The 27,059-nt window shown below is 47.4% G+C and overlaps 1 protein-coding gene across 4 annotated transcripts in view; it reads right to left on the bottom strand.

Moving 5' to 3' along the window:
- Positions 1 to 27,059, bottom strand: part of RUSC2 (RUN and SH3 domain containing 2) — a 57,795-nt gene that overhangs the window by 13,703 nt on the left and 17,033 nt on the right. Inside the window, exons 1-3 of one of the 4 annotated variants that reach the window (XM_088157143.1) lie at positions 24,150 to 24,465; positions 22,287 to 22,392; positions 1,366 to 3,441 (exon numbers count right to left, since the gene is read on the bottom strand). In XM_088157143.1, coding sequence (XP_088013269.1) covers positions 1,366 to 3,334 — 1,969 coding nt within the window. In that variant the 5' untranslated portion in view covers positions 3,335 to 3,441; positions 22,287 to 22,392; positions 24,150 to 24,465. Of the gene's footprint in view, positions 1 to 1,365; positions 3,442 to 22,286; positions 22,563 to 24,149; positions 24,466 to 27,059 lie in introns of those variants that run through there. The other 3 variants (XM_088157142.1, XM_088157145.1, XM_088157144.1) reach the window with 3 other exon arrangements.

A 27,059-nucleotide genomic window follows, 5' to 3' on the forward strand; every position in this document is an offset into this window, starting at 1 on the left:
ACTGAAATCCTGATCAGCCCTGGTGTTACCTGCTTCCTGTGGGGTGTTCCAGACTCTTCCTCCTGCAGCCAGCTTTTAGCAGGGCTTGCTTTTCCTCTACCCCCTCTCAGAGCCTCTAGGTTTGCAGGCTGCTCTGGGCTGGAGCAAAGCAGATATGCCTCCATCTCCAGCTGCAGGCAGAAGCTTCCAGCACAGCCCTGATGCCTGCCTTGCTGTCACAGTGCAGTAGGAGGGACCCTATCATAGTAGTGGGCAGCAACTGCTGGGATATATTACCCTGAAAGCTCCTGTCTGCCCCCTCCTCCCTGAGCAGGGCCTGCTCCTTCCAAGCCTTCCCTCTGAAGCTAAGAGGGCTGCTGCCATGCTGCTCTCTCCCAGCAGAGACCTGCCTTCACTGCCTTCCCACACCAAGCACGCATTCAAGGCTCAATAAACAAACAGGACAATAACTAAAAAACTATTGGTCCCAAGGCCAAAATCTCTCCCATCCCTGCCACGGCAATAAACCACACATTCTTACCTCCTGCCAGAAATTTTCAGAACATTAAGTGGAGACAGTCTGTTTAGGCATCACAATTTTTTTACATAGTAGTTTTGCATATTTATTGCAGTGGCCTGGTTAGAGGCATTTTACCTTTTTTACTACTCCAAAGGTAATGTCACACAGCTTCCTCATGAGGACAAGTGACAGCAATATCAAGGTGGAAAACAACTCACATATTACAGGCTTCCCTACAGAGGTAACTGTGACAGTGGCTCTCCCTGGAAATTTTTGCTGCAATTCACAGCACTGTGGACGACATGACCAGGATATTCCAGCAGAGATACAGAGATTACACCCTGCAGGACTCACACCGTTAAGTCCGAGCAGAAACTGTGAGAGCTTCCTGGACCTGCATGGAAAGGAGACTTCTGGCTATGCCTCTTTCCTTTCCACCTCTGCCACATAATTCCAAAGAAGAAAGGCTGTGACTATGACTCTGCTGAGCATCTTCACATCTCTGCCTTAGGAGCTAAGGGCAGATGATTCTCATGGACAAGCCCAGTAAATACCCTGGAAGGGATACAACCCTTCAAGCTGCACAGACTCTCTCAGTATTAATGCCATGTCCTTGCTAAACTGACATGAGAGGTTTGAACAAAACCTCAGGAGGCTTTAAAAATACAAGGACAAGACACTCGTGCTGATGTGAGAACAAAAGGCTTTTGTGACAAACCACAGCAAAGCTCTGTCCCAGGGACTGGCAGACCAGGAACCAAACTGCCCCAGCACTGTCTCTTATCACCATGCACGTTTCCCTGCTGTTCCCCTCATATCCCAATGAGCTGCCTTCCTTTTTTCTTCTCCCTAGTTTGGCTCCTTACCGTCTGCTCGAGCTCTAACATCTTTTTGTCCATGGCCACTGGCAGAGCCACTCGAGAAGCTGGCATCTGCCTCCGTCAGCAGGGAGAGAGAGGCTTGCTCACCTGCCCCATGCCCACTGGGGACCTTCTCACTGGAGACCGAGTCCTTGGTGGAACACAAAGCCTGGCTGTCCCCAAAAGCATGATTCAAACAGAAGCCCTCGCAGCTCCGGTTCAGGCCATGGATGAAGGGCATAGGTGGAAGACTCTGGCTGCGCCGAGCTCGTTCTTCAAGGAAGGCTGGGCAATCCCGCTGAGTCTCAGGGATAGGAGAGAACTCCAGGGAAGAATCACCACTAGAGCGGAACGGTGGAGAGGTGCCGTTCTTTTTCCGTCCTTTAGCCAGTTCAGCAAACGATGTCACCCTCTTGGGGGGAGAGCTCTGAATGGGTATTGCTGGACTTTCACTCAGCTTGACTGGACAGCTCACCATGCGCTCCAGGGAGCCCAGCCTGCTGCCAGGACTCCTGTCCAGGTTCTGATCATAGCTCCTGGAGCGCTGCCGGCTTGTGTTGAGGTTTGGAGGCGACACATTGACATAGACCTGACCCTCAATCATGTTCTGGCTGGATTCTCCCTTTGGCTCCTCCTCGCTGCACTCTACAGTGCCTTCTTCTTGTCTCAGGTCAGGCCTTCTGAACAGATAGTATTCTGTGGGCTGGGCTGGGCTACCCTTGGTCTGGTCCTCTGAGCAGCTAGTTATGGAAGATCCCGCAGGGCTGGGGGATGACTGGGAAGACAAGTCACATGTGACTAACTTATAGTAATTCTGAGTAGCCACAACAAGCCGCGCCTGGCTCTGGAAGCAAGCAGTGAGGTCTGAGCTCTCTGACGTGCAAGGCTCACAGTGGAGATGGTAGGAGTTGCAGTTAGCATCAAGGACAGGTGAGGAGGAGTGTTGACACCCACACACCTTCCCTGAATTTTCTGGGTTATGCGACTCACAAGACATCTTGGATTCAGTGGGCGATGAATGTAAATCCAGGTAAAAAGCTCCTGTGTCTGAATGGCTGCAGAAGGAAGAGTCACACGACAGATTAGCTGAATTCAGGTTGGATTGAGACTGACCATTCATTTTGTTGTAGAGAGCACTGAAGTTCACCAGGACCCCATCAGAACTGTTGCAGGAAGAGTCACTGATGTAGCCCATCTGTTGGTCAATCACTTCAGACTGACTTGATGAACTGTAGCAGCGACAGTGCTGGATCTCTGAGCTGGAACAACTGCATGTCCTGTGCAGGGCATCCTGATTCCTCAGCGGTTCACCTGCGTTCTGGTTCCACTCCTGGTCACCACTGTCAAAGGAGAAGTTGGAGGAGCTGCCACGATGGCAGCTGCATTCATCCAGCTCCATGCGCTCCGAGGCCTGGTGGCACCTGTTGGCATTGTTCCTCTTCTGGATGTCGTCACTACTGAGCTTGTCCTCTTGCCCGTCCACCACACCAGACCGGCTGGCCATGTTCCAGGATTTCACAATGTGGTTGGAGTCATGAAGGTGGAAAGGAGGCAAGGCCAGATCCTGCAGATTGAAGGGAGGCTTGCCATCGATGAGTGAGTTGTGAAGGTGGAAAGATTTCTGACCCAAGTCATCCCCAAAAATACTGAGGTCTTCACCCTCATTCAGCAGGAAGGGGTTGTGTCGCTTACTGACACTGGGGACAATCAGATCCCTTGCTTTTCTTTCTTTGTTGTCTGAGGCCTCTGCCGAGGTTTCAGAGGCCTGGAGAAAGCTGCTGTACACCAAGGAGTCAGTCTGTGAGAGGTCTCTGTCTGGAAGGGCAGAGGTCCGTGTAATGCTGAGCTCTGGCTGGCAGAAGGGGTTGGTCCTTTTGCTCACGGAGCAGCACTGTCTATCGGGGACCTGGCAATGCACCAGGGGAATGTGATGGACAATCAGCGTCTCACCAGTCAGTTTGGGTGGACTATCCATGGTGAGCAATACTCTTCAGGGCATCAGTGAAGCTGGTACCACCCATGAACAGGAAGGGCTGCACATGAGAGGCAGGGAGGACACTTCTCATGAGGGGATTCAGATACCTACAAAGAGACAAAATCACAAAGGGAGTCACCTCTCGGGAAAGGCAGTGACTATTTAAAGCATCCTTGGTTTGACTGAAGATTTCATGTGTTGACAAGGATCAGACGGACTGGTTCCTTGTCAGCACAAGTACCCGAGCACGAGATCCTTCTTCTGGGCAACAAACCATCACAATGCAAAACAAACACGTCACTCTCCATGCAGGCTCCTGGGACAACACTTGTGATTCCACCTGACCCCTCTCAAAGTTATCTGAAGAGAGTAACTGATTTCAGTCAAGTGGCCAAAGGGCTGTACAGGACTTGGGCCAAACAAAGACTTCACTGCAGATGGCACTGTATGCTCAAAGGAAAACAGTCTGAGGTGAAGCACTGCACTTGGGTGAGAGCAGTCTATCCTCTCACACTGGATAGAACATCTTTGCTTCCTTTTAGATATGTTGAACTTTCCTTCAAGAGCCAAACAAGTCAAGGTCTTTGCAACAGACACACACACACACACACACACACACACACACACACACGCATCCAGGAAGAGACTGGAAAGCAGGAGCAGACTGGAACAGAAAACCACCAACAGTAATTCCTCTCCAAAATCCAGGAGACCCCATGAGGTCCTGAGCCCTTTTAATGGTACCAGGAGAACATGTCAAAGTATGCAACTACTTATGTACAAAAGGATCTCTACAGTGATCTCTCAGTTCAAACTGGTCCCCACTGTGGTCTGGGAGGGGATCATATCTTTCTGTCATGTTATATGTGGCATTTACCTGTTTATTACCTGCTGCACTTCACAACACTGTGACTACCACAGTCCCAGGAGCCATACAAGCAGGGCACTGCGCAGGCAGGGCACTAAGAACCCCACTCTCCCTGTGTTCAGTAAATAGCAGGTTCTTACAGAGCCAGAAGAGTAACAAAATGGTTTGGGCTGAAGGGACCTTAAAGAACATCTTGTTCCGATCCTCCTGCCATGTGCAGGGACACCTTCCCTAGAACCAGGTTGCTCAAAGCCCCATCCAACCTGGCCTTGAGCACTCTCAGGGATGGGGCATCAACAATTTATCTGAGTAATCCATTTCAGTGCCTTTCCACCCTCACAGTAAAGAACTTTTTCCTAATACCTAATCTAAACACACCATATTTCAGTTTAAAGCTTTTCCCCCTTGTCCCATCACTCTCTGCTTGTGTCAAAAGTCTCTCTTCATCTTTCTTGTAGATGTTCACCAGCATTTGACACGAGAGAGCAAAGGACAAACCCATTTCTCCTTCCTCACCTAACTCAGAGATCCAGCCTACAAGCATCTCTAGCGCAAGTCTGGAGGGATTTTCCTCTTGCCTTCCCTTCTACAGATCAGATAATCCAACACAGACAAGTGCATGGGCAGGCAGCAGCTAAGGCAGCAAGGAGAGGGAGAAACCACAAAAGAAAGCAGTGATCCAGGGTGAGTCTGAGAGAGGAAAAAATAACCTAATGCTCTCATAGATCTACCACTTGTTCTGAAAACCTTGGCCCAAGCACCCTTGGTCAGCATTATATATCCCATAACTCTTCCAGGCATCCTCAGTGATCACTGCACCCTGAAAACTCCATCTTGGGATCCTGCTCTGGACTCCAGGTCCCCCACCACTGACCTTCAGACTCCTGAAAGTGGTATTCACAGTGGCTTTTGCCTACCTTACCCCAGCATTTGTGGCTGTGGGGTGATAATGGATTTGGTGCAGACATTGCAAAGGCATATGGGAGCACAGGAGAGAAAGTGAGAAATGTGGGTTAAATGAAGTTAAAACAAGAGTGTGAGCAATTACATAGCTACACAGAAACATCAGGAACTTCACTTCTTTCAGCCTCAATGTGTAAGAATAGCAATTAGGAGATGATAAAAATGATCAAAAGAAGTACCTTCCTCCCACGCACAGTAGTGCTTCTCACAGACACAGGATGATGCTGGCAGGAATAAAAATACAAAGATGGAAACAGAGCTAATGTTTGCAGTAAACACCCAATAATGCAGAAGTTAATGCTAACACCAGTGTCAGAGAACAGACAGACCTTCTGGTAGATGCTAGCAGAGACTTACATGGCTGGGACACTCACCTATATGTCTGTTTCTCCTGGGATGTTTCATTCAGGTTTAGTCTCTGAAGAAGAGAGATCACCTGGGCCACTTAGACCAGGTGGTGGACATCCAACTGGACTATTAACTGTGCAACCCTAAACTCTCCCTCACCTGTAGTCTCCCTGAAACTTCTATCAGCCTTTATACCCCTTTCAGCGACTTCTCTGTTTCATAAGCCTTTGGCTCCTTTCCCACAGCTGCTGCCACAGAGGCTGATCGCTCCTCAGCCCAGATCCTGGAGGGCAGATTTTCTTCATCAAGAATTCCTAAGATCCCATTGCTCAAGAGCCACTGTGGATAACAGCAGTTCTTGACCCTGAGCCTACAGCACACACACACATATGCACTCTTGGTGGAGTGGTGTTTGTGCTACAGTTTAAACCTTGTGCACCACTGATGGCACAGCAGGAGCTCTGAGTTTGTCTGAGTTTATTCCTATTGAACTCAGCAGAAGTCTTCCCACCTTCCTACCCCCACCTCACAAGCATTTTGGGTAAAAAGCTGGTCCCCCAGTGCCTCTCTACTCGTGTAGCCCACCCCGCCTCTGTTACTGCTCTTATATCTGACTGTAATGCTCAGATCACATCCCTCCACCAGGCTTTGCTGTATTTCAAGTGCTGCCACAATGCAACGACCCGAAAAGCATAATTTTGAGGATACAGTCAATGATGGCAGCACACTTCACTGCTGAAGCACCAGGTCTCTGCTGCCTCTGGGAAATGGCTGCTTGGAGCAGGCTCCCAGCACCAGCACCCATCTGCTGAGCAGCACACAATCCACGTCAGCACAGAAGCTGCTGTGGGAGGACAAGCCTTGCTCAGACACACTTTGACATTTGACGGCAAAATGTCAGAGCTGACACGCAGCCATCTCCCATCTGTCTCTCGGTGCTCTGGCTGCCACACACGGCTCTGCCCAGCTCTCTGGCTCCAGCAGCAGCACAGGCTCCCCGGCTGGGCTGTGATTCACTGGCCACCAGAGATGCTGCAGCAGACGATGCCCATGCTGCCTGCACCCATGACTGCTCCCAGCACCAGGCTGAGGTGCAGGATCACAACTGACATGCAGACAGCTCCTGCCGGGAGACATTCTGATGGCTTCTCTAGGGACAGGCATGACATTTTGTGTCGTAGCTACTGCTTTTCTCTCCCTTGCAACCTCTTCTGGCTTCCTCCGGACTTAGAGGTGCAGGGAGGTTGGCAATGGCACTGCCAGACAAGGATTATTCAATTCCCAGTGGCAGAGCATCCTCCCTGGCTGCATCTTTAGCTGACCCGTCCTTATTCTGGAAGGCTGTAGAAGTATCCTTCTTCTTCCTACTCGGGGTCTGCTACACTGGGATTGACATCGGGAAATAAAATGCAGCAAGAAGACCAGTTTCAGATTTTGCTCGTTTTGATCAGCTCTTTGTAAAGCCCTCACTCCCCTTTTGCAATAGAAAATTTCCAGATGTCGATAGGCAGCTCATACCGGAACATTTTTTGCCAAATCAGTTCATTCTAATTACCGTTGGGCTGAATCCTGCTCAATGCTACACACACAAGAGCAAACACAGCATCCAGCATCGATTCCTGCCTAGAACAGCGTGTAATGGCAGTGCAAGGCAGGGAGGCATGCAGGGAGCACCACGGCTCCAGACACGCCTGTACATCAGCCATTTTATTCTCAAATGTCAGAATTCCTGCCTTCTCTATACTGACACTATCTGCTGCAACATGGCAGACATGGGTTGTTTATTCAGGGAGCTCCTCCTTGAGGCGCTAAGGGTTACCCAGAGAAGGTGAGGGCCACACTGTGGATACTTCATTCCAAACAGGACAATACAGAGCAGGAAGAATGGCTTTTTGTGAGACACCTGCATTTGGAATGGAATTGCACATGAATGACTGTACCCCTGTGGAAATAAATATACACAACAAAAACTCCTTAACTGCAGCAAAGCCCTAGGCAATAAGCAGGTGAGTGCTCAGCAACAAAGGATGGTTCAGCACTGATCTGAGAGCCACCTATCAGGTCACGTCTGAGCTTTAGAGAGGAGGCAGCATGCTGCAGGTAACAGGAGCGTGCAGAATCCTTTGGCCCTGTACTCCATGCCTTTTAAGTCCTTGCTGACCACTACACAGAGGCCCTCAAATCCCTCTCCTGTCATACTCCTACGACTGAGGACACTGTGCTAATTCAAAGTTGGTTGGTGCAGCTTCATGGCTCCTCAGCCTCAGGTACCAACTCCTGCCTCTGCAACACTGCTGAGAAGATGCAGAAGGCACCAGACCTGGCTGCAATTGCCTCCAAGGGCTAATGAGTTATGTGTGGTGGCTGCATACCTGCAGGCATACTCTGGTATTTGTTATGGCTCCAACCATTATTTTGGAGTTCTAGAGGTGAACCCGTAGTACCCCACTCTGCTCAGGGCTGTCCCCTACACACACATGGGGCAACAGGATTCAGCTCACAGTAACACAGGCTTCCTCATAAAATGTAATGCAGAGATAAGAGATAAATGTGATTTTAATGAAAAAAGACTGCACATAGAGCACAGAGGATGAGGAAGCAGGCGCAACATCATCAGAACTGTCAGCTGGAGGCGATGCTGGCTTTTTGGAGGATGGCTTTTCTGAACAGATTATTGTTTCTACAAACCTCACTCACTTCCATCCATGAAATTGAGTGTCCAAAGGAAACCTTTAACTGTGAGAGCTATTGCTGACTCCTTGTGTATGGCTATGGTTTCACTGTCATCATCACCTTCCTCAGACAGACCAAAATTCCTCACGTCATTCAAGAGTAAAATATGCAAAAACAGGGTTAAAAGCTATGCATTCAGTTTCAGAGAAGAAGCAGAAAAATTCTTTTGTATTAGAGCTGCTTGTTCTTTGAGGAATGTTCCATGTGAGCCCCTGACTCCTACAGTGCATTTGCACCAGCATGCCTGAAGAAACCACACAGCCCTACAAAACAAGCACCAGCAGAAATGCTGCAAAAAGCAAGTTTGTGTGATCCTGCAGACAAAGGCACAATACAGACATCTCCTCGTTGCTCCATGGGGAGAGATATTTTCAGTTTTACTTCAGGCAAAAGCGCTGGGAGATTAATCCAAACTGAAAGCCACCCTTCAGACAGCGCGGAGGATCTCAGAACTCACTGTATCCAGCACCAATACCACAGTTCATCCTTGCCTCCAATTTCAGAAAACTGGAGGGCATTCAGGGACCTCCATCAGAGAAGAGGATGAGTGGCTCAGGCTGAGTGGCCTGGGGATGGCTCTGAACCATGGGAATGTGTAAGCAGAGGGTGGAGGTCAGGAAGCCTGCAAGCTGTTCCAGAATGAATCTAGTTAGTGTTTGGACACCTGTTTTTTTCTTGCCAGCTAATACATCTCTGTCAAATTCACACCTTCATTAAATGCTTTATTAAATCATCCAGTGTGTTTTATGAAGAAAAAACGTGTAAAAGGAAATGCTAATTGTTTGACTCATCCTAAACCTCCAGTTCTCCTTCCCTGCCTCAGGGGACAGGGAGCATAGTCAGGGTGGTCTGCATGCTCCCAAGGTGAATATTGCAGCACTTTACTTTTAAGGGAGCTGCAGAAAAATAGAAAGACTAAATACTTCCTAAACTGTGCCTCTGCTGATTCTTCTTGTGGTACTGAGCAGTGATTCCTGAAAAGACCATTTCTCTTTTCTTTCCACAAGCCTTGGCCAGGGCTTTTTCCAGTGGTTTCCAGGACAGCCTGACTAAACCCGTGATTAATGTATCATTACATCCCAGAACTATATAGGATTATGATGTGTTCCAAATGGAAACCACAGCACGTGATGGTCAGTCACAGCCCTTGAGGTGCTGGCAGAAAGGAGCTGCATGGGCCAGGGGTTACCAGCACACACAAAACTTAAGCAATGGATGTAGTGTGTGTATTCCTGATGATGACAAGCAGCGGGAGGCAGGTACTGCCTCCCAGCCAAAGGACAAGAAGCCCCAACTGCTCTGTGCATTGAGAGTTACACAAGACATCAGGAATAGCTTGAGCAGCAGATCTATAGCAGCTAATACAGGAGCCAGGACAGTGACCAAACCAGTTTCTCCCATTTCTGTGCTCCCTTGCTCTGTGACTCATCATCTGGCATGTGGCACTCGGCAAGAGCCATTTACAGGCCATGACTCAGAGCATCCACTGAGGTGCTCTGGGATGGAATCTGCTCCTCCTCCTCTTCCCTGCCCCAGCCCCCAGCACATATGCTCCTAATTACTTTATGCAAATCCGCGGAGAAGAAAAAGACTGATGTTTCTAGCTGTTCATATCAAACAGAAATTGCTGCTGAATCAAACTGCAGACACAGTAAATCCTTTCTTATCACAGACGCTCTAGTAGCAGCAGCAGTAGCAGCAGGAAGGACTATGCTTGTAAAGCATCTTTTTGCCTGAGCACTCTGGAAGCTTACTGAAGATCTTACAACAGCAGAAATCACACAATTCCATTCTGAAGTGCGGATCTGCTGAGGTTTTGCAGGGTCACCAGAGCACTCAAGAACCCACACAGAAAGAAAGAAAGAAAGTCCTATAAGCTTATGAAATTTCTGGGCACACTCAATATTCAAAGATGCCAAGACTACCCCTCCCTAACTGCACAGCTGTGGTCAGGGCTCAGTGATCCTGACCTAATGGGTGGCTTCCCTGCTCACGGCAAGAGGGTTGGTACTAGATGACCTTTAAGGTGTCTTCCAACCTAAGACATTTTATGCTTCTATGATTTGTGCAAAGCAGGACTGTCAGCTGGTTGTCTCATCAATGTGCTCCTTCTACTGACCTGCCCAACTGAGGACCCCATGCTGCAGCTTGGTGACAAAACCACAGCCATCAGCTGTGGGTGAACCTGAGTCAAAGCCAGCAGAAATCTGGACTGAAGGTTTTTCCACCACCTGCTATGCCTGGGAGCTGTGAGCTCAGAACTCTCCACCACAACAACCACAGGGGGCAGGGAATGGAGTGTTGGGCTGAGGGAGTCAGGCATCAAACTCTGCTCAGCAACATGAATCAAGGCCAACTCTCTGACCTGTGCCTGCACAGGGTGGCAAAACTGTTCCCTAAGTCTGTCATAGGGCTACCTGCAAAGGTGAATGGGCAGCTGTTCTTATTCAGGTGTCCACTGCAGGGGTGAAGCCTTCTGAGATGACACCAAGAAGTGGAGAGGACACAGTATTCTCAACAGCACTGGAGATTTCTGGGCGTGCAGGGGATCTGTAGCATCCCTATAATTAGAATCAGAAAATCGTAGAATATGCTGAGTTGGAAGAGACCCATCAGGATTATCAAGTCCAACTCCTGGCCTTGCACAGAGCACCCCAAGAATCACACTACTGCAGGGAGAAACAACTTGAAAGTGCAAAGTTTAGTGAGGAGGAAAAACAGTTGTTTTCCTTCAAGACGACCTGGCAGCTGGGGGATGCTAAGAATATTCAGTGTGGGAAATATCATGTATTGTGTTTGCTTTGTGGGTTTTTTTCTGTCTGTCTTGAGAAACAGAATTTCTGTAGAAGACAACACAATGCTGTCAATGACTTAAACCTCGTTCTTCACAGGCTTGGGCCTCCCCACTGGGAGAAAGAGAGGTAAGAAGCTTGGAGGTTATAGAAAGCACACAATTGTGAAGCACTGCACATGGGCCAGGCCCTTTGAGATGCTAGGGATGCCAGGGAATGGGCCCACATGCCTTTGGTCCCCGCTAAGATGGAATAAGCTTAGCAGGGTATGTGTCCCACGTATCTGTTTTTGAAACCTTCCAGCCAGCGAGGTGATGGGATAAATCTCTTTGCACTTCAGCTGTGGATTATGGTCACCTTGGTTACTTGCATCTATCAGTGCACACAGCCCTGCACCACCCTTTGGAAAGACCTCTCAAAGAGAAGTGACAAATCACTTGCATTGGATTTTCTTCCCTAAACCTTACTGGAATCTGGCTTCAGGCAATATAATGCTGGCCAGACCGTGTTGGCAAGCAGATGACCTACTTATCCAAAGCTTATGGGAGGATAATTTCAGGAGCAGTGTTCATTTGCACGAAAAAAGCACACGAGTAGTCTACCTCAAGTAGTCTTATATCCTCTACCACCTTTATGACTTGGGGAAAAAAGACGAGCTAAGTCCTAAAATGGATGAAGAAAATCTGTCTTCACTGTGAGCAAGATCTTGCTGCAGTACAGCTCAGCACATCCATACAGACTCCAGCCACTCTGTAAAAGAGGCTGTAAAATCATGTTTACTGTCTCTTCAGCCCAGAGTGCCAGATATGTAGGAAACACTCACTATCAAGTGAAAAGCAAAAACTTCTGGGATGGCGAGTTACAGATGTGCAACCTCATGCAGCACAACAGCAGAAACAGAACAGACAGCAAAAGTGGCTACAGGCGAGTCAAATAAAACCACAGCAAGGCCGAGCTCTTGAAATAACGAAAGATCACCCCACAAGGCACTGTAAATAAAGTAGCTAGTGATGTCAAAAAGTGCCAGCAGGATTATTTTCAGACTGGAACACAGCAGGGCAGCAATGGTTTGCTGCCACATCCCAGTGAACAGGAGAAGCAGTGCAGGTATGGCATTACCTAGGAGTGATGGACATCGGATCTGCCAGGCAACCTGAATGCCTGCATCTGCAAAGCTGTACTAAATGATGCAGTCCTACACGGAATTTAATGCACACTGCGTGCAAACAAATCAGGAACGCCAAAACCAGGCACAAACAGAACACATCCCAGCAGCAGCCTGCTTTCACTCCATGCTCCTCTTCCACACTGCAAGTCTAAATGGTTTTTCAACCAGCAGCTGTGACCAACAGCTGAGTCCTGCTAAGGCTGCAGGAGACTTTAACCCTTCCTAGCCCCAGGCTGTTCTACCAAGACCAGAAGAAATGCCTGGATATACAGGAAGACATTTTCTGTCTCCTAGGCAGGAATACACGATGGTCTGGAGGCTGGCAACTCCCTGATTTAGGGATGATAGCATTGTACAAAGCAAAAAAGCTGAGCAGCCCAATAAAAGCAGCAACCAAGGAATTCGTACATTAAATTTATCCTGCCTTCTGAAGGGCGTTAAGACCTCATATAATATATATGTTAATTATATATTCTATTCTATTCTATTCTATTCTATTCTATTCTATTCTATTCTATTCTATTCTATTCTATTCACATAGAATATATATAATAATACATAGAAATACATTATATAGATAATATATTAATACATGGATATTTGATATATGGATAGTATATGGTTATACGATAATAAAACTGATACCCAAATGCTTTTAGACCACAGGCTGGATTTTACAATCCCTTGAAGGCAGCTGGAGGAAAAGATCATTTAGCACTCATATTTGAAAATGGAAATTGCCTGGTTACTGTTAAGATTGTGCATTTCTTGACCCTTTTTTTGGCCAGGTACCTGAACAAACAGGTCCTCTGCAATCCTGTCTGAATCTGATTTCAGCAGAGTTCAGTGTGGGCAAAAACAAAAAATGCAGAGTGATTCCTGGGATGATGAGACAAAAAGTGTCTGATGTAGGAACAAATCCTTGGGCCATTGTGACACTACCCAATCACAAAGCAGCCTCCTTCATTTGGGAGTAGTTTACATGGCAGAGCAGGTTTCATAACCTACCCATAGAAATTTAGGAAACTATATAATCATCCCTCAGCACCCCTTTTGTTTTTTCGAATTCTTGCAAATTTTTAGAGCTTGTAACTTCCTGAACCAGGGTCTTCCACACCAGATTACAAGCCACACTAGTACTTATCTGTCAGTACTTTTAAACATAGGGATATTTAACTTCACTACTTGTCCTTGAGCTAGGGCAGGGAGAGGATCATATTTTCTACTCCATTTGCCAACCTTCAGTGCCAAGATTTTCATTCTGCTCAAGTACAAGAGTATTCCCAGATCCTTGGTCCGATTATCAACCTCTTTCCAAGTGTCCTCCTGATGTGTGGGTGGGTTTGTATGTTCACATGGCTGTCAGCAAGGCAGAACTCAAGAGGATCTGGATGAAACCACAGCATCAGTTTATATAACAGAATATTTTCCATGCAGCAGAACTAACAAAAAGCAAGCCAGAATCTTAATAAAATACTTATGAAGCAGACCAGGCACTCCTAATGATTACACATACTTTCCTTCTGAGAGGGAAACATATTCATTGTAGGGGCTGGCAACCCAAACCAAGCTCAGTTTGTATTCAGGACAGTTTATTTTAGGATATCACTCCACAAGACAGCTCATGTGCTAATTAGGCTTGGAATGACTGGGCTCAACAGAGCATTAAGGGTAAACTAAATCTGATCACCCTGGATTAACCAAGGTCTTCTGCTGATGATGTTAGGCCACACAGACCTATTGACTACGGGGAAAAAAAAGAGCAACCAGGGATGATCCTTGACTCTGTACTGGGAGAGCAATCAGAGCTCCAGGAGACCCACCAAGGCTACTGAAAGGATGGCCAGGTTGGACAGGGCTTTGAGCAACCTCGTCTAGTGGAAAGTGTCCCTGCCCATGCAGGGGTGTGGAATGAGATGGGAACTTCAAGGTCCTTTCCAACCCATTGATTCTGTGAGCAGCCTGCTTTTAACCACTTCAAGGGTGTTTGAGAGAACTGAGGAGATGCCTTAAGGCTGCAGGATCACAGATCTTTGCAAATAGAACACGTTCACATTTGAACATTTTCTTTCTTGAAGCTGCTCATCCTTTCTGGACCATTAGTCTCAGAGAAGACATGCAGCTGAGACAAACATTTGCCTGTGTTTAGCCCTTGCACTGAGATAGGCCTTAACAAAATCATAAGGTTTTAAAACTCTGCAACTTCTGAACATGAACTATAAATATGTGGGTCACATATTGAGAAAGTAAGAAAACTACAGCCTGAAAAATATTCCAGGTTGGGGCTTTTCAGCTCTGTTCCCAGCCGATAAGCTGGTCCAGCTCAAGGCTAGGGAGAATTTCTCCCAGGGGGATAATTTGGTCAAAATAAAAAGGAATTAATAACAAAGATAGAACACCTGTTGTGGTGTGTGACCAGGCCCTGGGAATGGGGTGTCTTCTCTCTGAACCAATCATCTTTTCTCTACTCTTGGAATTGCGAGTCATGCTATAAAACCAAGTGTGTTTCTGAATAAACTTGTCTCTTTCTTCCTGTCATGAAAGACGACCATGTAGCTGTGTCTTATTTCCGCTGCACTTAAAGGGTTAAAACCCCATTCCACGGCTACATAAATACACTTGGTAGTCTTATTCACAAGAATGCCAAGCCATTTGGGAATACTGCTGGGCTTTGAAGTTTGAAAGCAAGATTCACGGACTAATTAATCACAGTATGTGAAAAGTATTCATATTATCAGTTTCAAATAATCCTTCTGAATTTTCTGGCGTGCTTTCACATTACAACCAGGGCACCTCACAAATCATTATTTTCTTTCTCCAGATTGTTCATTATTTCATATCACAAACACTACAGTTTCCCATTTACCACAAGCAACTTCCATTTTTTCAATCTCTACTCTTAGGAATGTTTTCCAGGGACTTGTTCAGTTTCCTAGGCAATTTCTCAATTCCCTCCAGCTATGCATTCATGCTTCTGAGCTGGGGTGACTAATTTCACACAGCTTTCCAATTGGCAGTGGGATTAGAAGCTGGAAAATAATTTTCCATTCCATTTCTTATGTACCTCAACATCCACATACACATGCCTGCCAGGTAATGTCCCTTATGACCAGGTTGACAATCAGTTACTTTTTCATGTTAATGACATCAATTTAATGAGTTGGAATGCATTTAATAAGTTTAATCATTTGGAATCTGACAAAGTGTACTTTTGTGACTATCTTCTCTTATACACACTTACATAACTAAAAAATTTCAAGATTTACAAGACTAGACTAGGAGAAATCAGGGGATTTTTTTTAACATGTCTATTCTCTGAGGAAAGGAGTTTCTTTTCCTTCATCTCTGGAGTGTGGGTTTTGGAGCTTGGTCTCTCAGGCTGCATAAATTCTCAGCATGTCAACATGCAACTTATCTTTGAGGTCCCCCAAGAGACAAAAGAGCCCTCAAAGCCTTACTAGGGTCTGGGCTGAGGGATATTTCTCCATAGTGAATTTGCCTCACTAAAACAGGTCTAGTGGCCTGCATCCTTGAAAGAAGATTCCCCTTTTATTTTGATGAGCAGGCCGAAAGGTTGTTGTGGTTTTTCTTTTCAACCTCAACTCATGGCAAGGGGAAAGCAGAAAAAAGGCACTGGACCAAATTCTGGCTGTTGAATATGCTCTGGTAAAGAGCAGAATCACTCCTCAGTGCCTCTGGGACAATTACAAACGCATCATTTCGGTTTGGGGTGTTTCTCTACCCTGGGGTACCAGATCATGTCACCAGCACAAAGCCTTACAGAGATGGAAATATTCTATGGAGTCTCTGAAACGTTTGCAAAGTCACCAAGAATACCAGAGATTACAGAGACCCCAGTGGATCAAAAATGATTCCTGGCATCTCAACCAGACATGGCCAAGCATAAACTGAAGGGCTGTGGCTGGAGCACTGCCACCTTTGTGCATTGGCCACCCCATGCCATTGCCTGTCAGTGCCAGGACACACCTGTTTCCTTGTGGTTTTCCCCCCTCCTCCTCTCCTGTCCTGCTGTGAACTGGCCAGCCCTCCTGAACAGGGTCAGGGATATCTGAGGCCACCCTGCACTCCACGCTGCCTCACCTCTCCTCTGACCCACCAAAACCAGCCACTCTGAGGGAACAAAGAGGCTGCCAGGCTCACTGTAATAAGCAGTCACCACCTTCAGATTGCTTTATAAAGATAGTAATTATAAATAGCAAGTGCCTGTGGAAATTAAAACGAGGTATATGACAAGGAACTGAAGGCAGGAGCAGACACCCGAGTAAGGACAGTGCTCTCCTCAACACCATTCCAAGCACCACAACCTGCAGCTGGAGGACAAATCCCAGCAGTAGGCTAAGTTAGATGCCACTGACTGTGGACAAGTGAGAACAGCTTGCTGCCAGTAGGGAATGGCTAAGTGCAGATGCATGCTGAAATCCTTTTGCTGAAGGGAACTACAGTCACTGCTCAGGGTAAGACACACTTGGGCAAGAAACACTTTAGAAGCCACCAGAGCAACCCACATGAGAGCAAGGGGTGAAGGAGAGATCGACCAGAGCAAGTCTAACCCCAGGCAGAGGTGTCACTCCAGGTATCATCATCAGAACCAATTAGACAGAGCCAAGGAAGATACACTGTGTGTATCTTGGGACCAGAGATACGAAACATTTACTCCTCCCACTGGGTCTTCTCCTTGTGTGGGCTCATCATTTTGCCACCTGAATTACTGGAAAATGAACCTGCCTGCTAAGAACAAAAAATTGCACTAGCACAATAATCAAGACAGGTCATTCTTCCTGCTAAGAAGAGCATCTGGGAATACAGCTATGCTATCCGAGCTTACACAGGAGTTTACACGATAGAGAAACCTGAGGCACACATCCCCAGAGAGGGACTGAAAGAAGTTATCCTGCTAAACAACCCAGGTGAACTGGGTATATAGGCAAAAGGAGGAAAAGTAGCCATGTGGCTGGTCCTGCACCAGTGCAGGCAGACCGTGACAGAGAAGAACAAGCCCATTGAAAGCATTTACAGCATGTTCTCCCAGAAGCAATGGCAATTACTGTGAGTTTATAAAGAATAATTTGTGGTTCTGGAGTCAAACTGATGAGATTAGAATAACTGGGTAGGCAGCAAGGACCCTAGTCCGGGATAACAGCAGGTTTGAGGCAAGTATTAGGTGAAAATCTACTGTCTCTTTGCCAGGGTTTTCCATACAGGCTCTAATTGAGTATTTTTCCCTATAACTCTCAGAGTAGAAACGCCCCACTTCCCAAAAGGAACAGCTAGAATTCATACACTCTGAGATATCTTTGACACTGTCCCCAAAAGCATAACAGGGCAGTGACACTTCTCTGCTTCCAAAGAGCATTTTGTGTTGGAGTGGCAGTTTGGTGGCAAGGCCAGTTTCCTATCATTTGTCAAGGGTCAAGCATTGCTGACATCACTCAAATATTGATTATTTATTACTCTAAGGTACTGCCAGCCCCACAGCCTCAGCACTGCTCAAACACCAACACATGGTCTCTCGTCCAAGAGTCCAAACTCAGACCCTGATCCTGAGTGAGAAGTTGCCATTAGCTGCTCATTATGGCCACTCACTGACATTCCAGCTCTGCCTTCCCCTTCCATTCTCCAGCTCTGCCTTCCCCTTCCATTCCATTTACAGCAGTTAACAAACACAGTGGGGCTTGTTTAGGTTTTTTATCCCACTGTAAATTTAGCAACCGTCAGCCTTGCCTAGTAAAAAGTACTTGCATACGTCTGAGAGATAGAAAAAAATACTGTCTACATGATCCTGAGGCTGCAACACTGCAACTGTGGTGAGGAGAGAAAGAGCTTGTGGACCAGCCTGCTTTTGTGCTTATCTTAACAGGTATGTCCTCACTTTGACCCACTTTTTTCAGAAAATTAATATTAAAATCATTTTCATCAAGAGAGAAAGCTGGAGTAGAATTAGAGACTAGAGGTATTTTGATAGCCCATTTCTTTCTTATTGGAGTGTGAGGGCATGCAGGGAACCTGCTTGGCAGATAATAATAATAATAATGGTAAATCCCTGCTAAGGCTTGTTACCAATACAGCTGTCATTGATCATTGCTATGGATTTCACCCCCTGCCAGCCAAGCTCTCAGCTTCTTCAAGCCTTATCCTGCAGCCTCTTGCACAGCTGGAATATGCTGGTGGGCTTCTGGTTCTTTTGGGCTTATGGACTGGATAGCCAGAAGCACTTTATCCACATCAGAACACTGCCCACAAAGCAGCAGAGGTAGGAGACAAGTGAGGTTTTCAACTCAACCAATCCGATTTCAATGGTTTCCACAAGCACGAGGACAAAATCTTGTCCAGTATGGGCCTTGATTCCACAGCTGACAGGAAGGTACCTCCACCTCCAATACTCCACCCTCTCAACCACCTGCAGAGATCTCCACATCTCTTACTTTGGATTTACTTTTCTGGAGTTCAACTATCAGAACCGTGCCTATTGAGATGAATTGTCATCCAGCACCCATTATACAGAAGTGGCTTTGGATTGAACATCTCAGCTGACCCAGTTTATATTAAACAGAATGGTAAAAAGCCAACAGAGATGCAATGAAACCTTTTTAATTTTTAAATAGCAGATCTCTGGAGCGTCAGGGTAAACAGTTGTAATGCCAACAAGAACAAACGGCTTGGAGAAGTACTGCAGAAAATACTTTGAATTCAAGTTAAAAAAAAAAAATCTGGACTCACCAAGAAACATGAGGACATTAGAAGAGAAAGGCTCCTGATCAACCTGAATTAGTAACCACACCAAAGGATATTAGAGGTAAGAAAAACAGCATCTTCAGTGCTGTTTTGGCAAGACGAATATTGAAGCTACATCAATGACAGGTTAGATAATACAGGAGGAAGAAAGTGCAGAAAAGGAAATGAGCGTTTGAGAGGAAACAAATTCAAGAAGATGAAAGCAGTCAAGTCGGAAGGACAAGATATTCTTGATCCCAGAACAATAAAAGAATAGCTGGTTGATCGCAGCTGGCAACTGTACTATTGATAAAAATACCCATTAGAAAAGAGTGGAAGAAGGTGAAACCATGTGGCCGACAAACATTAAAGGTAAAAGTCTGTAGCTGTTCTGCAAGGGCAGGAAAAGTGACCCATGTTAGATTTATCAACCTGCCCTTACTATTACATAAGTCTTTCAGAAAACACTAGAAAAGAAAAATAAGACAGGGAAATAAAAACAGGGCAAAGCACAACAAGGGGTGGCAAAAGTCACAGTATTGTCTGGGCATCAGGAACCACACCAGAGTGAGATCTTGACTGACCAGGAACATCAGACTGGAAGAAAATTAAGATGTCTGGGACTAAAAATTTGTTATTTGTTATTTGCTCTCACAGCCTCAGACACCTGACAGGCAGTAATGGAGCTGTGGGCAAGGCATTCCTAAGTTCACAGCATATTCCCCTGGGCCACCTGCACTTTCTGCAATGCAGGTCCAGGTCCCTCACATCTAGAGATCCAGCTGCACTTTATCTCCATCACCTGCATTGGTGCAGTAGGGAAGACACGGTCCTGTGGATGATTTCAGTCAGCTCCAGTCACCAAAACCTCTTGCCCATCTTCCAAGCATCTCAGAGATTATCTGTGCACTCTCACTGCTTAACAGATGTTTTTGTAAGAGTGGTACCCACTAACCAGACACAGTCTGTATGCCCTGGGGACATTCCCACCCCACGCAGAGAAAGAGGCTGCATCACCTTATTTTTATTCCTTTAGGCAAGCATTGCACACACAAACCACATATACATGACTTTTCTTCCACATGCTGACACAGGTATGTGTGTCCTGTACATTCTGTAGCACATCCAGTCCTCCAGGCCATGATGTGCTGCACACAGTCATGCTGTTGTTACCCACCACCAATCTCCCATAAGAACCTGCTCTGCAGCAGCACCACAAACCCAGTCTGGTGCACACCTCCAGGAGACATCCCACTCGCTGTTCCCATCAGCCTGAAAGGGACAGATTCTGGGAGACACAGAGAGGTTTTCCCAGGTACAAGAGCAAGACAGGTGTGAGAAGGAGCTGCAGCTCAGGAAGCCCTATGATGCTTCCTGGACATTGTCATCGATCTGCAAGAAGGCAACATGCCACTCTGAGATTTTGCTGGAAGCCCTCTCCTTCTCAGCTGGCACCCTGCACTGAAACTCTGGGTTTGCCTTCATGACCAGGTAAAAAGGTTGTGTAGCCTTGTCACTCCATAGGGATGGAGAGGGAGCAACCAAATGAGAACCTGCAGCAGCAAAATGGTTCCTCGGGAGAGCTACTGCAGAAAAGGCTGTGCTGAGGATCACCCCCACCCCCACAAACCCTGCAGGGCTGCACGCAGCACTGAGCGTCTCGGGGAGCACAGTGACAGGCTGGAGAACGACAACAGAAACAACACATTTGCATTCCCTGACAATGACAACCCTGAATTTCCCCTCTGTGCGCTCTCCCACTGGTCTCTGACCCAAACCTCCTGCTCCCCCAGCTCTGCAATGCCTCTCATCTGCCTCTTCTTTCCACACTTCCTCTGCAGCTCTGTCAAATATCTACCATTTTATCTACATTTTTCCTGTCATCCTGTTGCTCTTTATAGGCCTAAGAAGCATTTGTCTGAATTATTCTTGGGTCACTGGCAAATGGGAAAAAAGCATTGTCAATATGTAAGACCTGCCAAGCTCATTCTTTAACACGACTGGTATAAAAGGCTGCAACTGTGTGGAGATAAAAATGCAGATCTCTACTTCCCTTGCACTCTAGCATACCTTTATGACACCCATCAATCTACACCTTGTATAATATGTTATTCTGCGACTCCCATTTACTTCACATCCACCCAAAATCCTGCAATTGCAACCCCACGCGCTCAGCATTTTCCATAACTTCAGAAGACTGAATCTGCTATTTGATTATCTCCTTTTGTTATGACAATTCCATTTGCACATTCCCCTACAGCCACGTCACTTTAACATATACACCAAAATCTCATTTTTTTATACTTTTGCTTTATTGTTCTCAGTGTCATGGTGAACCTCGCCCCTCCAGCATCTATGTCACTATCCCACATACATCCTTCTCTTTGTTCAAGCCCTTCTCCTATTTGCAGAGGCAATTTAATGGAAGGATTTGTGCAGAGGGTGGGGGAGGGAGGAAGAAGAAGGAAGGCGGGGAGAGAAAAGAGGGATTTGGCTATAACAAGACCATGTAATTAAGCTCCAGTAACTGGTACCCAGTCTGGACCCCCTCATTTCAGTAATTAAAAGCAGTAATTCCTCCATTCCTAGATAACCTTTCTCATCTGATCTGTGAGAAGAGGAAGGGAGAAAGCATGAAAGCATCCATTTGTACAGTCAGCACAGACACACCCTGGCAACACAAAGGATTCCAGCCTGCACAGAGCCCGTGTATCACTTAGAAGAAGGACAGGGTTTTACATACCATGATATTTACCCTAATGCCTTTTGAACAAATGATTTACTAGTATTTAGTGGGGTGGGGATGAAGGGGGGGCGGGGAAGAAGGAAAAAAAGAAAAGCCAAAAAAAGAAGGCAAAAGCCACAGTGACAGCAACCTTTCCTCTGTCTGAGCCCTTTGTCTCTGGCTTTTCATGGAAGCGCTGTCTGTCAAAACAGCTTTTGAGCTGTTCAGCAGCATCACCGCCAGGGATGCGCGGAGAGCATGGACCACAACAATCCGTGTGGGCTCGGCTGTCATGGCAGGCACAATGGAGAGCTGTGCGGAGGCACTGCCAGGGCGAAGCACGACTCGCCTCTGCACAGCCAGCCCCGGACATGACAACTGCTATTTCACAGCTACAATGCACAAACACACACTGCGCAGCAGCCACAGCCTCCTCGCTCGCTCACATCCATGACAGCCACAGCCAGCTCCAAAGCAATGCAGCCTCCGAAGAGACAAAGCAGCCCTAAAATCCTTAAGCTTCATCGGCTAGCTGGCATCCTCCACAAAAACAAACTGGCCACCGAGAGGCCCAAAAACCAACAGCACCACTGACACCCACCCTGATAATTTGTCCATCTCACCTTTCCACAGATCCTTCGCTCCCCGTCTCCTGACAGCACAGACACTCTGCTCCGGCACTCCTGAGCGCTCAGATTCCAGAAGGCTCCGTGCTCTCTCACCAGGATGCTGTGGGAAACACAGAGTCAATTTTTTTTCCCGATTATTTTTTTTTCTTCACAGCTGCATCCCTGGCAATGCAGAGGGTCTGCGCAATCACATCCCCGATGCTCCTGCTGCTGCTGCTGCTGCTGTGACGTTGCTGCGTGTGAAGGAGCAAGCATGCCCACAGCACCGCCGCTTCAGCTCGCAGTCAGTCCCTGTGGAACCTCAGACAAGGCAGGGGATGGGAGGGAGCAGAAAAGGAGGGGATGATGGAGAATTGATTCTTACAGGAACTGGGAAATCAGGGAGGCAGCATGAGGAGAAATAAAAAGATCGAAGCCGTGCCATAAAAGAAAGCTGCAGCACCCTATTCTGTGATGAGACCGGATTTCAGATGTTGTGTGCTTGAAGACTGCCTGGTCTCTTCACCCTGTCTTTGCAAAGGAAAGCAAAAGGGACTGAAGTGTTCCTACTGTTGATAATGGCAGATAGAACCCTTGGAGATAAAATGGCAGTCTGAAAAGCAATGCATAAGAGGAGGATGGAAAGACTGCAAGAAGTTTCCTGAAGCTTCTTTAGATTTCCATCAGTGCCTTGCCCTAGACAGCTTCATCAACAGTATCTAAACAGCATCCCTGAAATGCAGCTACCTCCAGACCAAGATGCAACCACCACCACTGCCCACAGTGCTGAACCCACCTGGTAGGGGCAGGCTGTCTGCAGTCCCTGCTCTCACAGGAGACCTCAAATCAAGATCCCACCAACTCTTAGCTGCAGTTTGTGATTAAAGTGCTGCCCATGACCTAGGCTAGACTCCAGCATCTTGGTAAAGCAACCCACAGCAGATCTTCCTACCTGAAACAGGGGGTCACCACCTGCAAAGCTCAGGCTCTCTTGCTATTTGGAAGGATTTTTCTGTATCTCTTTTCACCAGAGGCAGCTGGTGAGAAGAAGTGATGGAATATGCTCCATAGGCAGAGCATTGCAGCTCCTGACAGGGCACAATAGCTGTGCAAGGGACAAATGTGGCTAATTTTGCTTTCCAATCCACTGTGTCATAGCACCCCAGAAACTCAGCTGTGCTCTGGCCAGTGCTGTGCCAGGGAAGATGTTTCTAGCTGGACCAGCATCCATCCTGGAGGGACCACTCACATTACTGCCCTTTCTCATCCAGCCTCGTCCCTACAGCCCTGTGTAGAGCCAAGCACAGCTCATAAATTGGAGAATCCACACTGGAAAAAGCAAAACTTGTGACCCCCCCAATCTCCTAAACTGAGGCTCTGTGGGAAGTGAGCAGATCAGACCAAGGCAGAGAAGGGGTAAAATTACCACATGGACATAAAATTCTAAGAAATTAAGAACTGCCACATGACTGAGTACTTTTTACTTCATGCCATAATGCACCCAAAGCAGCGAACAAGTAACACAAATACAACAACCTAGACAATATAACACTTTACAGAAGCTTCTGCCTCTGGAGAGGTCAACATAAAAGCTATGACAAAAAAATGTTAGACTTATTACTGGAAGTGGCTGCCAATTATCTCAGATCCAAGAACACTACGAAGCTTTTAAATATCTCTCCAAGTAACATTTAAATCAGATTTCTGAGAGAAAACCATAGGGCTGGCGGGTGATTCCCACCAAGGGCTTCAGAGGCAGGAGTCCAGGACTACCGCAGTGCAAAGAGACCATTCCAGTGGGAAAAGAGTAAGGGCCTTGGGCTGTAGGCTGTGCAGACTGTTTGCAATGCAAACCACAGATGTAGCTCTGCTACTCACCTCCAAACCACAGTGAATGATCCCTCCACCAGCCCCAGAGGTCAGGCTCCACTGGTCAGGTCCTTCCCAAGAAGTCACTGTGTAAGTCCTATCAGTGGCACTTTATGCTCCCCAGCCGGCTGGCTGCCTTTCCTGGGATGCTCAGGACCCACTCCACCAGCTGGTCCTGTTCAAGAGGCAGGGACAAACCCCTGGGAGGACGCAGGAGTGAGGGACCTACCTCTATGCCTGGCCATTACAGCAAGCAGAAAGCCAGTCCTGGCAGGCTCTGCTCCAACCAAGCTGCTGTAAATGAGACTATTTACTGTGCTCCCATTACCGTGCAGCCCCAGGACCCCTGTATGGCCAGTCCCATTGTACTGTCAGTGTTAATTAAAGCAGGCTCAAGCAGACATCTCCGGCCCCTTCAGCTGGGACAGTCAGGGAGCAACAGCGAGGAAATAGAGGGAGAGTTTCAGCTGTGGAGCTCTGTGCAGAACAAGGAGCATTTGTAACCCAGGAGACTCGTTCCCACAGCAGAGAGGAGAATGGAAACTATTTCGGTGCCCTCCCCAGTCCTCCACAAGCATTGCCAATGCTGACGCCAGGAGGTATAAATGCTGGCAGGCTGAGTGCTTGCCTTCATCCCTGCCCCTGCCACAGGACACTGGCATTAACCAATTCACCGACAGCAATGCCTGTCTGCTGTAGCAGACACACATACCAGAGCAGATGGAGTCAGGGGGGTATTTTCTTTAAGATTAGACAGAGCAATGAAGCAGGGGGTTCTGAAGAAACACTCCTATTTACACATCTGTTCCCAGCATAAACGTCTGTACCCTCCTCCCCAACATACATTCTGCACGTTCCCCAGATCTCAAACTCACATGGCCTCGACCCTCTGCAGCACACCCCCCCCTTTGCTGCATCTCCCTCCCTGATCTGCCTCGCTCAGCAACAGCGCTAGGAACTGATGGCCTGTCCCAAAGCTTTGCAGGCAGCAGGAGATCTCAGGCACTAATGAGGAAGAACAAAGCTCTTTCTCGCAGACTGTCTTCCAGGAGATGACTTCTATTTGATCACAGAGATGAGTCAGGGCAGAAAGAGGAGCATGGCTGACTCCACACTGTCAGGCAAGGAGGAGCAGGGATTCTGCAGGCTGGTGATTGTATTCCTTGGAGAAGGAAGGTGAGAGAGATGGAGGTGTCAAGGCATGCCTGCCCCTACAGTAACAGGGGTTCCCATCCTGCTTCACCTGGGTAGTTAGGGGCAGGTGCTTCCCACAGACCCCAGCACTCTGTGGTGTAAGTAGCTCAGCAGGAGAAAATTCCTTATCAAGCAATGTCAGCCTCACTATCCACACGCATCACAAGTGTCAGGAAGGATTTTTGCCATCTCACCTCCTTACCCCTTGTTCCGGGGCTGTCAGAACTGAATGCACAACACAATCTCCCACCTGTGAATTCCAGTAAGGAGGCACATCCTCCTCCCAGTCCTGGGCTGCAGCAAAGCTTTCCACTTTGAGCGAGCCCCAGGTGCTGCAGTCACACTGGACATGAGCTGTACATGTACCTGGAGCTCTTGCTGACAACAGCTAGGTCACAAATAGATCAACTCGGTGTTAGAAAGCTCAACACATTTCGGGCTTGGGCTTCTTCCTTCATATACCACACAAGAATTGGCTGCTAAGGTCAGCACACGCCCACGCACAATAACCCATTCCACTTTTGCTGCAATTGTGCAGTAAAATCACCCACCAGCTGACCCAGCCTCCCACCCATTTGCTGCAAAGCTGCTCCAGTGATGCATGAACTGGAAACAGCTCAGCCCCAGATTCCAGTCAGCTGTCTGGGCTGTAGCTCCGACATCAAGCACTATGCTAGGACAGGTCTTTAATCACCCCTCACCATCAGGGGTGGGGCACAACCTGGCCACCCTTGAAACAGCCAGGCAGCCCCAGCTGCTGCCTCCAGCTCAAAGCTGTACCCCAGCGAGGGAGCTGTCTGCCACCTCCTCCTCAAGGGTGGCATTTTGACCAATCTCTCATTACCTTCAGTGTGTCCATGATTTTCAAGCAAACAGAAGGTGGTACGAGCAACAGCAAGCTCTCTATCGCAGCAGAAAACCTGTGCCTTGCTCTCTGCAGGTGCAACAGCAGGAACATGGCTAGGATACACATTCTGGACACATTTGTACCATGGCCACAGGGACATCTTCACTCTTTCCCATGTGCTCAGGGAGCAAGGTGAAAGGAGTTCAGCGTCTTCCCACCCTGCTCATCCATTGTTTGTGGCAGAAATCTAAATCCCATGGCAACCTTACCCAGCACCAACACCATCCAGGCTGTTTATGGAATGGCAGAGAAAGGGATGTTGGTCAGAGTTCAAAGAAGAGCATGGGTCTGCTCAACTGGAGCAAGGGGGAACCAGAAAACAGGAGCCAACAGAAAAGCAGATGATGAAACTTTATAAAAATTCTAATAAAGGAAAACGAAAATAATTCTCCATTCCTTCAAGGTCAAACACCATCTCTCTGACACACAGAGATCAATACAGGCTGACATACACTCGACATCTTTTCTGTTCAGTGGGAACAGCTACACGAGCTTTTGAACGAGGGGTCAAAAATCCAAGCAGACTGATAAAAACATATGTTAGCACAGTGGAAATGCTTGCCCTTAGCCCTCGCATTTCCCTGGGGAATTGCTAGCCAGTCCACACTGAGCCTGCCTTCCAAGGGGAACTGAGGACAGAGGCACAGGAGTCTGTGAGGTTTTGCCAGTCAAAGAAAATCCGAATTCATCAGCCCACCATAATAACCCCGTGTCCCAGTGAGCCCTGCCCACTGCCCACAACAGCAGTACTGATTTCTTCAGGGCTAGCAACCCAAGGCAGGAGCCACACCTCTAAATGAGAAAATGGCTTCAAAGGA

Source organism: Sturnus vulgaris, chromosome Z, assembly GCF_052056855.1.
Source record: "Sturnus vulgaris isolate bStuVul1 chromosome Z, bStuVul1.hap1, whole genome shotgun sequence".
Classification (NCBI taxonomy): Eukaryota; Metazoa; Chordata; class Aves; order Passeriformes; family Sturnidae; genus Sturnus; species Sturnus vulgaris.